Source organism: Astyanax mexicanus, chromosome 3 (genome assembly GCF_023375975.1).
Source record: "Astyanax mexicanus isolate ESR-SI-001 chromosome 3, AstMex3_surface, whole genome shotgun sequence".
Taxonomy (NCBI): domain Eukaryota; kingdom Metazoa; phylum Chordata; class Actinopteri; order Characiformes; family Acestrorhamphidae; genus Astyanax; species Astyanax mexicanus.
Window position 1 is genome coordinate 16,500,950 of NC_064410.1, and position 15,547 is coordinate 16,516,496.

A 15,547-nucleotide genomic window follows, 5' to 3' on the forward strand; every position below is an offset into this window, starting at 1 on the left:
TTTTTGTGAGGTAGGTTTGATGTTTTTGTGAGGTAGGTTATATGTTTTTGTGAGGTTGGTTGGATGTTTTGGTGAGGTTGGTTGGATGTTTTTGTGAGGTTGGTTGGATGTTTTTGTGAGGTAGGTTGGATGTTTTTGTGAGGTAGGTTGGATGTTTTTGTGAAGTTGGTTGAATGTTTTTGGGAGGTAGGCTGTATGTTTTTGTGAGGTTGGTTGGATGTTTTTGTGAGGTAGATTGGATGTTTTTGTGAGGTTGGTTGGATGTTTTTGTGAGGTAGGCGGAATGTTTTTGTGAGGTTGGTTGGATGTTTTTGTGAGGTAGGTTGGATGTTTTTGTGAGGTTGGTTGAATGTTTTTGTGAGGTAGGCTGTATGTTTTTGTGAGGTTAGTTGGATGTTTTTGTGAGGTAGATTGGATGTTTTTGTGAGGTTGGTTGGATGTTTTTGTGAGGTAGGCGGGATGTTTTTGTGAGGTTGGTTGGATGTTTTGGTGAGGCTGGTTGGATGTTTTTGTGAGGTAGGCTATATGTTTTTGTGAGGTTGGTTGGATGTTTTGGTGAGGTTGGTTGGATGTTTTTGTGAGGTTGGTTGGATGTTTTTGTGAGGTAGGTTGGATGTTTTTGTGAGGTAGGTTGGATGCTTTTGTGAAGTTGGTTGAATGTTTTTGTGAGGTAGGCTGTATGTTTTTGTGAGGTTGGTTGGATGTTTTTGTGAGGTAAATTGGATGTTTTTGTGAGGTTGGTTGGATGTTTTTGTGAGGTAGGCGGGATGTTTTTGTGAGGTTGGTTGGATGTTTTTGTGAGGTAGGTTGGATGTTTTTGTGAGGTTGGTTGAATGTTTTTGTGAGGTAGGCTGTATGTTTTTGTGAGGTTAGTTGGATGTTTTTGTGAGGTAGATTGGATGTTTTTGTGAGGTAGATTGGATGTTTTTGTGAGGTTGGTTGGATGTTTTTGTGAGGTAGGCTATATGTTTTTGTGAGGTTGGTTGGATGTTTTTGTGAGGTAGGTTGGATGTTTTTGTGAGGTAGGTTGGATGTTTTTGTGAGGTAGGCTATATGTTTTTGTGAGGTTGGTTGGATGTTTTTGTGTGGTTAGTTGGATATTTTTGTGAGGTAGGTTGGATGTTTTTGTGAGTTAGGTTGGATGCTTTTGAGGTTGGTTGGATGTTTGTACCCCCTCGACTCCGGCCTTAGAGCCCTCACAGCGGGGCGAATGGGTAACGTTTCGGCGGCATAGTCGAAAGGCTAAGGCTAATGCTACCGCAAAGGCCACAGCCAGCCCACCTGAACACCACGCTCCCCCAGTTCACGTGTCAAACAGGTTTGCCCCGCTCAGTGAAGCACCAACTGAGGAGCCTGTTAAAGGTACTCTGGTGATAGGAGACTCTATCGTCCGACACGTGAAATTAGCTACTCCTTTAGGGGCACCAGCGGCAACAGTTACTTGTTTACCGGGAGCCAGAGCACCGGACATTAGTGGCAACCTTAGGCTGGTAGGGAATAGGAGATATTCGAGGATAGTAATTCATGTAGGGGCCAATGATATTCGTCTGCGGCAGTCTGAAGTAACTAAGGCTAATATTAAAGAGGTGATTAAACAAGCCCAGACGCTGTCCGAGGAGGTAATCTGCTCTGGCCCCATCCCAATGAGGCGTGGTGATGAAGCTTACAGCAGGCTTTCTTCGCTGAACCGCTGGATGTCCAAGTGGTGTGCAGAAAATCATGTGGGCTTTATAGATAACTGGCTACACTTTGAGGGCAAGCCTGGTCTTTTAGGTAGGGATGGTGTCCACCCCACGCGGGAGGGTGCTGCCTTACTTTCATGCAGCATAGCTCATAGTCTTTTAGCTAGTCGGCAGAGTAGTATTAGAAGCTGCTGACAATCCAGAGCTGGGACCAGGCCGCAGACAGAGGCTTAACCGACCGTCTGCGAGCTGCAAAGAGACGTTACCTAGATACCAATGTATTCAGACTGTGTCTGTCCCCCGAGTCAAACAAAAACATCAAAAAACTAAAACAGTAAATCTAAATAACTTAACTTATATTAAACAATCATATCCAGACTGTAGTACTAACATTTCAAGCATAAAGATTGGTTTACTTAATATTAGATCTCTAAATTCAAAAGCAGTTCTAGTGAATGAAATGATAACTGATCAGAAATTCGATGTTCTGTGTCTGACAGAAACCTGGATTAGGCCAAATGAATATGTAGCATTAAATGAAGCCACCCCTGCAGGCTATAATTATATACACAATCCGAGATTGTCCGGTAGAGGAGGTGGGGTCTGCATATTTTTCCAAAGTACCTTAGTTAGCAATCAGAAACACTATGATAATTTTACTTCTTTTGAGCTTCTTTACACCAGTATAATTAATCCAGTTACAAAAAAGAATGCATTTTCTTTAATTAACATCTACCGACCACCAGGGCCCTATTTAGAATTTTTAAAAGAATTTAGTGATTTTGTCACAGACTTAGCAGTAAGTAATGATAAAGTGATTATAGTTGGAGACTTCAACATTCATTTCGAAAATTGGATGATCCATTAAAAAAGGCATTCACATCGATTTTAGACTCAGTTGGTATTATTCAAAATATAACAGGACCTACTCATTACTGTAATCATACTCTGGATTTAGTTTTGACCCTGGGTGTGAGCATAGATAACCCGAATATTCGTTCTCAAACCTCCGCAATTTCAGATCATTACCTTATTTCATTTAAATTACATCTCAGTCATAATATACATACATCCCCTAGCTACTCTGTAAAACGTTCAATTACGCCTTTTACAGCCCAACAATTTACAGATAAGCTTCCAGACTTATCAACTCTAATGTATTCTCCTATAGACCCAGTAGAACTAGACAAACTAACCGAAGGTTTAAAAAATACCTTTCGCTATACCTTAGATGTTGTAGCACCCCTTAAACACAAAATAGAGAGAGAGAAAAAGCTCGCAACGTGGTACAATGATCAAACTCGTACCTTAAAGCAGTTAGTACGAAATTTAGAGCGTAAATATCGATCAACTAAACTGGAAGTGTTTCACTCTGTGCGGAAAGACAGTCTTGTTAAATATAGAACTAATATAGAACTAAATAAAGCACGCTCAGCGTATCTGGCCTCACAGATCGAGATAAATAAAAATAATCCTAGAGTTCTCTTTAGTGTTATTTCCAAATTAACTAAAAACCAGGCAGGTACTGAGCCTCAGATTCCAGCCATTCACACCAGCAACGATTTTATGGACTTCTTCAATAGTAAAATTGAAAACATTCGGGATAAAATTAAACAGATAAATATTACATCCTCTCTGTCATCTGATGTGGCTGATCTAGAACAAAACCCTGTTACTGAAGTTAGGTTGGAAGTCTTTAACCCACTTCCACAGCTAGAACTAGAGAAAATGATCTCCTCTTCAAACAGCACAACCTGCACACTTGATGCTGTTCCCACAAAATTACTAAAACAGGTACTGCCAGATATAATTAAACCTCTGTTAATGATAGTAAACTCATCGCTCACCCTGGGCCATGTACCCAAAGCCTTTAAAACAGCTGTAATTAAACCTCTGATCAAGAAACCAAATCTTGATCCTAGTGTACTGTCTAACTATAGACCTATTTTAAACTACAGTTTATTTCTAAGATTTTAGAAAAAGCTGTAGCCCAACAACTTTGCTCTTACCTGCAAAGAAACCAGATCTATGAAAAATTTCAATCTGGATTTAAGCCTTATCATAGCACTGAGACAGCTTTAGTTAGAATAACAAACGATCTACTTATAGCCGCCGATCAAGGCTGTGTTTCCCTACTCGTACTTCTCGATCTGAGCGCAGCCTTTGATACAATAGATCATACTATCCTTTTAGAAAGACTAGAGAACATGGTCGGTGTAACCGGAACTGCCTTAGCATGGTTTAAATCGTACTTATCCGATCGCTATCAGTTTGTGAGGTTAAATGATATGTCTTCCAGTTATACCAAGGTAAGATATGGAATTCCACAAGGCTCTATATTAGGACAGTTATTATTTACATTATATATGCTCCCACTGGGCAAATTTATTAGAAAACATGATGTGAATTTTCATTGTTATGCGGATGACACGCAGCTCTTCATATCAGCCAAACCTGATGACAGAGTGAGATTAAAGAAAATCGAGGATTGTGTAGAAGATGTAAAATCATGGATGTCGCACAACTTCCTTATATTAAATAGTGATAAAACAGAAGTTCTCCTATTAGGCCCCAAAGCTGCTAGAAATAAATTATCAGACTTAATGCTAAATCTGGCTGACTTCTCAGCCACCCCTGGTTCAGCAGCTAAAAACCTTGGAGTTATCATAGATTCAGATCTAGCATTCGATAAACACATATCTAATGTTACTAGAACAGCTTTTCTACACCTCCGTAATATTGCCAAACTAAGAAATGCCCTATCACTGCATGACGCAGAAAAAATAGTACATGCCTTTATTACCTCAAGGCTAGATTATTGTAATGCGCTACTGTCTGGATGTTCCGGCAGTAACTTAAATAAACTTCAGCTAGTTCAAAATGCTGCAGCCAGGGTCCTTACTAAAACTAGAAAATTTGACCATATTAGTCCAGTACTATCAGCACTGCACTGGCTTCCAGTCAAATTCCGCATAGACTATAAAATTCTCCTGTTAACGTATAAAGCCCTACACGGGCTCGCTCCTGAGTATTTACAAGACCTCATCTCCTGTTATGAACCACCGCGATTACTTAGATCTCAGGGTGCTGGTTTATTAGTAGTTCCTAAAATTCAGAGGAGCTCTGCAGGAGGAAGAGCTTTCTCTTATAAAGCGCCTCAACTCTGGAATAATCTCCCCGAATATGTTCGGGACTCAGACACAATCTTTAAGTCTAGACTGAAAACTTACTTGTTTAGTTTAGCTTTTGGTAATTAATGTTTTTCCCTTTAGATAAGGCCCCTTTATGTTTTTCCCTTTAGATAAAGCTGCAGATTCAGGGGTTCATGGACAGAGGAAATTGTGGTAAACTGAGATGCTGGGGCTGCTGTTCTCCCACTGCACACGGTCACTCAGGTTTGTGGACGGTGGAGTGGGTGGATGCCGATGTTTCAGGGAGCCTCCATGTCTATGTTACCTTCTGGCTCTCTCCCTTTAGTTAGGCTGTTTTATTTAGATCTGCCGGAGTCATTTGCCACACTCTGATAATGTTTTAAATTCTCTGTTTTACATAAATCCAGTCAAAACTAATTCCATCTCTCTGCCTTCCTCCGAGTTACTGACTGCCCACCTGTCTGACCCGATACCGAGGGATGTTGGACCCTCAGGCTCTCATGTCCTCTGTCTGGCCAGACTGGAAGTTTCTGAAGTCAGCTCTTCTCCATCCACCACCACAGATCAGCTGCTCATCATCCATCTTACTCTATAAGCCATTAGTGGAGCTGCTATACACCTGAATATATAAAACCTATGTGGATGTATGAAAGACTTTTTAAAATTAATTTAAAAGCCATTTGACCAGTGGTAGGATGGTCCCCCCTTTAATGTGAGTCTTGGTCCTCCCAAGGTTTCTTCCTCCTCCTGCAGCTCTGAGGGAGTTTTTCCTTGCCTCCGCGCTCACTGGGGGTTCTGTATTATGTATATTCTATGTTTAATGTTTTGCCTGATTCTTTGTCCTGTAATCATGTTTCTGTAAAGCTGCTTTGTGCCAACACCAGTTGTAAAAAGCGCTATACAAATAAATTTGATTTGATTTGATTTGATGTTTTTGTGAGGTTGGTTGGATGTTTTTGTGAGGTAGGTTGGATGTTTTTGTGAGGTAGGTTGGATGTTTTTGTGAGGTTGGTTGGATGTTTTTGTGAGGTAGGCTATATGTTTTTGTGAGGTTGGTTGGATGTTTTTGTGAGGTAGGCGGGATGTTTTTGTGAGGTAGATTGGATGGTTTTGTGAGGTTGGTTGGATGTTTTTGTGAGGTAGGCGGGATGTTTTTGTGAGGTTGGTTGGATGTTTTTGTGAGGTAGGTTGGATGTTTTTGTGAGGTAGGTTGGATGTTTTTGTGAGGTTGGTTGAATGTTTTTGTGAGGTAGGCTGTATGTTTTTGTGAGGTTAGTTGGATGTTTTTGTGAGGTAGATTGGATGTTTTTGTGAGGTAGGTTGGATGTTTTTGTGAGGTAGGCTATATGTTTTTGTGAGGTTGGTTGGATGTTTTTGTGTGGTTAGTTGGATATTTTTGTGAGGTAGGTTGGATGTTTTTGTGAGGTAGGTTGGATGTTTTTGTTTGGTAGGTTGGATGTTTTTGTGAGGTAGGCTGTATGTTTTTGTGAGGTTGGTTGGATGTTTTTGTGAGGTAGGCGGGATGTTTTTGTGAGGTTGGTTGGATGTTTTTGTGAGGTAGGTTGGATGTTTTTGTGAGGTAGGCGGGATGTTTTTGTGAGGTTGGTTGGATGTTTTTGTGAGGTTGGTTGGATGTTTTTGTGAGGTTGGTTGGATGTTTTTGTGAGGTAGGTTGGATGTTTTTGTGAGGTTGGTTGGATGTTTTTGTTTGGTAGGTTGGATGTTTTTGTGAGGTAGGCTGTATGTTTTTGTGAGGTTGGTTGGATGTTTTTGTGAGGTAGGCGGGATGTTTTTGTGAGGTTGGTTGGATGTTTTTGTGAGGTAGGTTGGATGTTTTTGTGAGGTAGGCGGGATGTTTTTGTGAGGTTGGTTGGATGTTTTTGTGAGGTTGGTTGGATGTTTTTGTGAGGTTGGTTGGATGTTTTTGTGAGGTAGGTTGGATGTTTTTGTGAGGTTGGTTGGATGTTTTTGTGAGGTAGGCTATATGTTTTTGTGAGGTTGGTTGGATGTTTTTGTGAGGTAGGCTATATGTTTTTGTGAGGTTGGTTGGATGTTTTTGTGAGGTAGGCTATATGTTTTTGTGAGGTTGGTTGGATGTGTTTCTTTACTGTGCGGCCAACACGTACATTACAAAGACTGTTCACAGCTTTACACCTTCGTTTCAATCAACAGGTTACTAACTATTAAAACTTATAATAATTTAACAATAAATAAAAACACACTTTTAAAGTAGTGTAGCTTGTCAGTAACAAGCATTAAGCATTGTATAAATTATTTACACAGGGCCACTGTTAGATCTTTGAGTGCTTCAAATCCATGCCTCCATATTTTGTGGTCAGTGTCCATAAATTCTGTGTAACATTTTGCTGTGTTTCTCCCGCAGGATGACAAATACTGGGCGCGGCGCAGAAAGAACAACGTGGCGGCGAAACGTTCACGAGACGCTCGGCGGTTGAAAGAGAACCAGATCGCCATCCGAGCCGCTTTCCTGGAGAAGGAGAATGCCGCCCTCAGACAGGAGGTAGCCGACCTGCGCAAGGAACTGGGCCGCTGCAAGAACATTCTGGGCAAATACGAGGCACGGCACGGAGCTCTGTGAAACCATCCCATCAGCCTCCTGACCCACCCCCTTCCCAACAAAGAATTGTCTCACTAAATCCCTGAAAAACCCAAAACCTCTTCCAAGGACTCTAGTGTGCCTGGTTTGAGGCACCGGCCCTCCATCTTTCTCTCTCTTGTATAGATGTTTTAATTCTGTTATAATTCTTACTGTAGCTCTGTTTTCTTTTTTCGCTTGTTCCCACTGTGTGGCGGGACTGGTGGACGAATTTCTCTTGTTCCTCTTTATCATAAGATATTTTTTTTCTGTTGCATTCCCACTCTGCTGATGCTGTAAGTTTGCTTTCTCCAGTATTATGTTTTTCTTTTAATTACAATCCTTAGTGCTGCCCTCTCTTTCTCTTTTGTCACTTTGTGTCTCTCTACCTCTCCCTGCAAGAGTAAAAATAAAGGTGCTTTAAAGATTATTTGTGGAATACCATAGAAGAACCAATTTTTTGTTTCATTTAAAACCAGCTTTATTAATAAAAGTAAATAAAGATCCTTTGCCAATTAAATTGTAATTCGTTTAGAACAGGTTCTTTATGGAACAAAAATGATTCCTCTCTGGCATCACTCAACCACAAAACCTTTACAGCACCTTTATTGTTTAGATTGTGTCACTTGTGTCACAATTGTGGCAGCATTTTATTGCTTTACATTGTTTTTGTTGTGGTTGTTGTCCTATCGCTCTTTCTTTCTCTCATGCAGTAAAATGTAAATAACACAAGCCCCTTCTCTTCTCACAGTTTAATTATTTTTCATTGGCTGGCTGACTGGTTTCCCTCACCCCACTCTTTGGGTTCTAACGCACACCAGCATTTTTTGTTCTTTATTTTCACACATTGTCTAATCATCAAGCAATAACCCTAAAGCATGCTTTTTTTTGGAGAAGGTAAAAAAGTGGTTGCTCCATCTCAATACTTGTTTTTGAAATGTGTGTATGAGTGAGGGGGTGGGGGGTTGGGGGGTATTGGAACTGGGAGGAACTGCTTTTGTTCTTTTGGAGAAGGAAGCTCCACCCACACACACATACAAACACAGTTGGAATTGTATTTTTGCTAAACTGTAAACATAGTGACATCATACTTTATCTCTTTATCTCTCTGCTAACCTGCACTAAAGCGTTTCACAATCTGATCTGGTGCAATGTCTATTTACTTTCATTTCTAGAATCTGCCTAATATATTATATAAACATTGTTTTGTTGTTTTAAAAGTGAAAAAAAAATATTTTGGAAATATTCAGCTATTAATTAGTATTATTCTTAATAGAGCTGTTGATATTGTTGTCTGTAATGATCCTTTGTTTTTGTCCCTTTCCCTTTTTCGATGGATTTCACTGCATGAACTTTTAAAACAGCAACCTCAAGCTGTCTGTAAATGTTTATGCCCCTTGTTTCTTTTTAAGTTAAACGTTTTCTTCTTTTTTCTGATATTTTTTGAGTTTTAGGGGTTGGGGGGTTAATATTTTCTTTTTTCTTTTTTGTAAAATCACATACAGATCTGTGTAGTCAGTTTGTAGCTGTATCTTTGGCCCTCTCTCTCACACAAACAAGGCTGAATGTAATGAATGTACAAGTTTTGTTCTGTTTTGTTTTTATGTTAAAAAGGCGCCAGTAGGATGGTGTTGTCTATAATACTCTGGTAAATTGATTTGTTTACTACAGACCAAAACAAGCAGTGCACGCACACACACATACATGCACACATATACATGACAAAAAAAATTACCGGTTAAACATAAAAAATGTTTATATAAAACTACTCTAGATTCTCAATGTTCTTTTTATACAGTATTTTTCTTATACTGGCTAGGTTTTTTTCATGGCACAAAAGACTATTATAATAAAGAATACATACATATATGTAGCTTAGAATAAATTAGGAGACCACTTCAAAATGATCAGGTTCTCTATTTTTACTATTTATAGGTATACGTTTGCATAAAACAAACTTTGTTGGATATAAACTATAAACTACTGACAAAATTTCCTCTAAGTCTCCGCCTACCTATTAGACGACCAGGTGTTGTTTGTGCAAACCTAAAAATTGGACTCTTCAGAGACTTCAGTCCTCTACGGTCAAATTCTTATTGCCTTTTACAAACTTCAGCCGGGCTCTTGTTTGCCTCTCATTAATGATTAGGATCTTACATGACTTTCCTGCAGACACATAACAGTATTAGACTTTATCCTGATGTAATTTTTTTTATGATGTAATGACCAACATTCAATCTGAAATTAGGGTCTATTGACGTTGGTGGCCAACTGACTCTTGCCCCTAGGAATCAACTTTTCGTTCCAAACAGCTGATATTTGTCTTTTTTTTAGGTCACTTGAGAATGTCAGGATGCATGAAAGCTTGATTAAAAACCAGGGATATTCCACCAAATATTGATTTCTTAAAACATTAGTTTTGTTGTTTCTAAATTAAATGAGCTTGTTTTCTTTGCATTAGTTAAGGTCTGAAAGCACAGCACCTTTTATTATTTTGACTATTTCTAATTTTCTGCAAAAAATGCTCTAAATTACAATATTTTTATTTGGAATTTGGAAAAAGCACTGTTCATTTTACTGAAACATATACCTATAAACACTAAAATCAGAAAAAACTTTAAGGTGGTCTCTTCATTTTTTCTGGTGCTCTATGTTTAGATATAAATCATAAGTCTATACATGATCTATATATTTGATCTATATATTACTTGAAGTAAGAGTTTTGCTATCTTATAATATGTACAGTATGCTGAAATTCAAATGATTCAGGGGTTGTATTAATCCTTCTCAGAGAGTGAGTGCCAGACAGAAATGTGGTCTTTTTGTGAATATGGTTGGTAGTAAAGCTCCAAGACCAGGGCCCACATGTACAAAGTTTTTACAGTACATTTAATTTATCTTGCAGTCTAAACCTGGATCAGCAGAATCAGCACTCTATAGCCTGGTTTAGTTCTTTAAAATAAAGGTGCCCAAAAGCCAAATAGTTAATGTAGTAGAAGAACCAGAGCATTGTTGCTGCAAGGCTTTTTCTCTACAGCGGGACGGTTTAACTCCAATAATTCAGGTATCCCCCAACAATAATGCTTCTGAAGAGATCTTGGTAAAGATTTGGGTCAATTTTATTGAGAAGATGAGAAGGGCTCATCAAAAGTGCTCAATGAGTCTTTTTAGATTTGACATCGCTCCAATTGACCCACTTTCGATGTACTAAAAAAACCTTCAACTGATCAGTGTCTGGGGAATTGTCAAATGAAAGGTTCTTTAGGGAAGCAAAAGTGGTTCTTCTGTGGCAATGCTCCAAAGAACCCTTGTGGCACCTTTACTTTTAAGGTTGATCCTGGACAAGCTTAGATATTTTCTGAAATGTATTTTCAGTAATGAGTTATGTTTGTCAGAATATGCAGTGGTGGCCTGGTTCTGTGATGTTGTTTGGGCATTAAAGACTTACACTCCTCATTCTCTTCATACAAAAATTAGTTGTTGGTTCTCCTTGTTTGTAGAACTGCAGTGTACAAGATTTCCATCCACCCAACCATCTCTCTCTCTGTTTCATAGCTAGACAGCTTCCTCCTGCCTTCCTGATTGATTTCTGATGAAGATCTTTAGCTTTGGCTGCTGTGTTTCGTTGGTTAAGAAAGTAAAAGGAATAATTTCTGGATCTTCTGCAGGTCTTTGGGGTCTTTGGGGTCTCTGGTATTGTGAGTGGAGTCATTTTTGTTGTAGCTGGATAGTTTCTATAGGGAAGTTTCAGCTATACTCTAATCCCAGCCTACCTGATCCAACTTCTTAGATGAGTACTGAACAAGGTGTATTTTTGTGTTACCAGTGTGCAGGGTAGTCTAAAGAGCCCCTCGTGGCACTCTTGAGTGCTTTAAACTTTTAAAGAAGCAAAGGTAGATCCTTTTAGTGTAGTGTCAGTTGAGAGATTCACATGTAAGGGTTCTTCAAGGCTGCAGCAGAGAGAACCAGTTTTTAATAAATCTCAACTGATAAAACTGAAGGATATTAAAAAACAAATGGTCTAAAATATTTCTAAGTCTGATCTGGAGCCAATAGGACTTTTTTATATGTTTGATTTTTGTCAAACCTTTTTCATTAATGTGAACTAGTGACCTGGTCAAATTTGCACTATAGTGATTTCACTCTAATTAAGAATACTGTCCCCTCCCTCTCCCCATCCTTGCTGCCCTGAGATTAGTGTCAGGGGTGATGGTGGGGTTCAGGGATTGCATTTAAGCATGACTCCTGTATACCTAACAGATTCAAGATGGTGTACCTGTCTTAGTTCGGGCCAAAGTTAAGCTGTGCACAACCTTAGTTTGCTAAGGTTTTATTTAGTTTTTCTTTCCCCATTTTTTTTTCTTTCCTACTGTCGTTAATAATTTTCTGTTTTGTTTTGGTCTGTGTGTGAGATGATTGAGGTATATATATTGTGTGTGTGTGTGTGTGTGTGTGTGTGTGTGTTTATGTGTGTGAGGCCCTAGCTATGCGCCAGTTATCTTTGTAAAGTGACAATAAATCCTGGAATAAGCCAATACAAGCGCTTTTCTTTACCCCATTTAGCTGACTTTTTCGAGTTGGTAGAAATCTAAAAATCTCTAAAAGGTGATTTACATTTCTTTTGATGATGGGAGATTTAATGTAGTCTTTAGGGGGCTCATCTTCATCCTGTAAACTATGTAATTTGTCATAATGCCGACCTGTAGATCTAGCTTGGTTAGGGAGATTGAACGATGAATGTATTAGACAATATTAATCGTTTCTGTATCTGGGGCTTAAGGTTGTAGAAGTAAGGCAGGTTTTAGAGGCAGTTTCAACAATTTGAGTTTAAGGATGTCGGCATGACCAGGACTTGTCAGACTGGTTTAATTCTAGCAATTCTTTTCCTCGTTAAAATACCTGAAGTTACAAAAAGTTGTTTTACTGGGACACATCCTTAGCTTATTAAAAATGTTTCCATTAGCATTGATGCTGTCTCAGGGTAGGAACACTGGTAGGATTTTACCCCCCGGCCCTCCCGCCTTCTCATCACCAGCCCAAAACCTTACTACCTCATTCACAAACATAAGCAACATCGATAATTAGGAGTCTATTGCAGTGCCTTGAACTACACAGTCACTTGTTCCCTTTCTCGCTTTTTCATTCTTTATAATGACTCTTCATCACACACTGCATAGACCTGTAAAGTAAGGGCTCCCTGTTTTCCATTCAGGTATCCTCTCACTGTGGACCATTCCCAAATCATGCTAAAACCCTTTCCTTCCAGACTTCAGACAACTTGATGTATCGAGGGACCTGATGACCTGCTAGTGGTCTTGTAAGTCTGGGAGAAGGGTTTGGATGAAGGGTCCAGGTATTGGTGGAGGAATTGTATCACACTAATAATATAATTCTGTTATTTTTTAATCTGATCATTGCAGTAGGCTGTTACCGCTGTATTGATGGCAACACCAAAAGACTGTTTCAAAGAGAGAATGTGGTAATAATCTGAAGGTGTTATAATCTTGTTGTCTTTATGCTCCTGTGTGCTTGACTTTCTCCTCTTGTCTCACTGTAATTTCAGTGTCTAATAAAGTCCTCTTGGTTCCTCTCGCAGGCCTCACTCATCCTTTATCCTCTAATCACCAGCCAGCGCATCAATAGCTAGATTGTGCCAATTTAAGAAGGAAATGTTCTTATGGTTAAAGGCAGTTGAAAGTGTAACAATCCTTTAATACTTCATTTTTGAATTTCTTAAAAAACACATTTCTAACAAATTGTGAGCTGTATCCAAAGAACCGGAACTGAATCAGGTGCTAAAAGTTTTCACACTTGACAACAATGCAATACATTGTGTTTGTCTGTCACTTAAAATCTCAATAAAATACATTTAAGTTTGTAGTTGTAAGGTGACAAAATGTGGAAAGGTTCAAGGGGTATGAAGAAGCCACTGTAGCTTCTCCAGATGAGCTAAGAGAGGATACCAGAGACCCTACATTGAATTAATTATCTGTTAACAGCACTGATAAATATGGCCTGATTACAACTAGCTGATTTGCTATTACTGCTGCATCCAGCCTCGTATTTTTTCTTGGATGTTACAGATATTATCTTATTTACAGCCAGAGTGATTAAATCTGTAAACTATGGAAGCCCATTCCTGCCACCTAAAAAAATAAATAAATCCAGCAACATTTTTTTAAATTACTATTAAGCAAACTTATACTTTGAGATACTAAGTCAATATTTTAAGATACTATCTCAATATTGTGAGATACTAAGTCAATATTTTGAGAAACTATCTCAATATTGTGAGATGCTAAGTCAATATTTTAAGATACTAAGTCAATATTTTAAGATACTAAGTCAATATTTTGAGATACTAGTAGGCTGTACAGAGACAGAAGCAGGTGAGACAAAGACGGAAAATGGAAACTATCATTGAGGATTACTTCAGACGTGAATTCACAAATCATGAAATATTGGTGCTTTTAGAGGAATCACACAATATCAAAATAAGCCTCCGGATCTTGGACGAGGCTGAAGTTAGCGTCTTATTCGCCAGTGTCTAATTCAGATTTCCGTTCCACCTTAAATGCTGGCTGAACATACCTGCGCCTGCCTGTAGATGGCGCATTTTAAAAACAGCATGTAAGCGAAGCGCTGTGCAAACGCTCTGAATAAAGGAGAGAACACAATGCGAGGGACAGAGTTTAACTCTGAGTAAAATATAATGTAAATTAAATTAAATAATATGAATTAAAACGTTATTGCTCTCACTTTTGGCCTAATCCCCAGGTCATTATCTCTTCAGTCTTAGGTCATCTAGAAAACTATCATACCTAATACACAATACATAAGACTGTCAAAATCCTGAAGAAGGTCAAATATTACTGATTTTTTTCACAATGATCCTGTGAACACAGCATGTAATATAATATAAATTAATTAACATTAATAATTAATGGTAAAATAACACTTTTCGCCTAATTACATGACCATTATCTCTTCAGTCCTAAATCATCTCACAAAAATAACTATCAGTCAAAATCCTGAAGAAGAATATTACTGTGGAATTTTTCCATAATGACCCTGTGAACATAGCATGTAATATAATATAATGAATGGTGAAATAACACTTTTCGCCTTATTCCAAGACCATTATCTCTTCAGTCTTAAGTCGTCTCACAAAAACGACTATCAGACCTAATACCCAGTACCTCACACTAATACCCAGTACCTCACATTGACAGTCTGACGTATTGTGTATTAGGTGTGTCAGTCATTTTTGTGAGACAACTTAAGACCGAAGAGAGATAATGACCTGGGGATTAGGCCAAAAGTGAGAGCAATAACGTTTTAATTCATATTATTTAATTTTATTTACATTATATTTTACTCAGAGTTAAACTCTGTCCCTCGCATTGTGTTCTCTCCTTTATTCAGAGCGTTTGCACAGCGCTTTGCTTACATGCTGTTTTTTTTACTATTAAAATGTGCCATCTACAAGCGGGCGCATGTATGTTCAGCCAGCAGTTAAGGTGGAACGGAAATCTGAAAGCACCAATATTTCATGATTTGTGAATCCACGTCTGAAGTAATCCTCAATGATAGTTTCCATTTTGCGTCTTTGTCTCACCTGCTTCTGTCTCTGTACAGCCTACTAGTATCTCAACATGTTGATCTCAACATGTTGACTTAGTATCTCAAAATATATATATTTTTTGCTGGATTATTTATTTAATTTTTTAGGTGGCGGGAATGGGCTTCCATAGATATATGTGAAAGGGCTTAAACGAATAAATTGTACAAAGGTTTGTATGTATTATCATTATTTTAAAATCTTCTTAAAACTCTGATGAAACTGTGTCTCGAGCTTCAGGCAGAGTATTCATAATCGTTTGGTGTATTAAAATGTGAGGTTTTTAGAGTTTCGGACATCTCGACATTTTTTTATTTAGCACAGCAGGCTTTATTTGTGTAACATTTACTTACTATTTAACTAAGTTTTCTAATATAGTAGCTGAAGTAAATTAAATTATAAAATAAAAAAGAAAGGTCATGAAACTGCCTACAGTTAACCTATTTCTGCTGTTTTGCCTGGCTAATCCAAAACAACGCATGAATGTAATGTTTGC

At 38.4% G+C, this 15,547-nt stretch overlaps 1 protein-coding gene across 50 annotated transcripts in view; it reads left to right on the plus strand.

Moving 5' to 3' along the window:
• hlfa (HLF transcription factor, PAR bZIP family member a) overlaps window positions 1–13,022 on the plus strand; it is a 63,038-nt gene extending 50,016 nt beyond the window's left edge. For 32 of the 50 annotated variants that reach the window (XR_007438363.1, XR_007438344.1, XR_007438364.1 and 29 more), the window contains exons 3-4: window positions 55–5,546; window positions 7,218–13,022. Coding sequence is in view for 1 of the 50 variants with exons in the window: in XM_022682919.2 (XP_022538640.1) it covers window positions 7,218–7,433 (216 nt within the window). In the remaining 49 variants the exon portion in view is untranslated. The remainder of the gene's footprint in view (window positions 1–54; window positions 5,547–7,217) is intronic. The other 18 variants (XR_007438354.1, XR_007438383.1, XR_007438385.1 and 15 more) reach the window with 14 other exon arrangements.
• The last annotated feature ends 2,525 nt before the right edge of the window (window positions 13,023–15,547 follow it).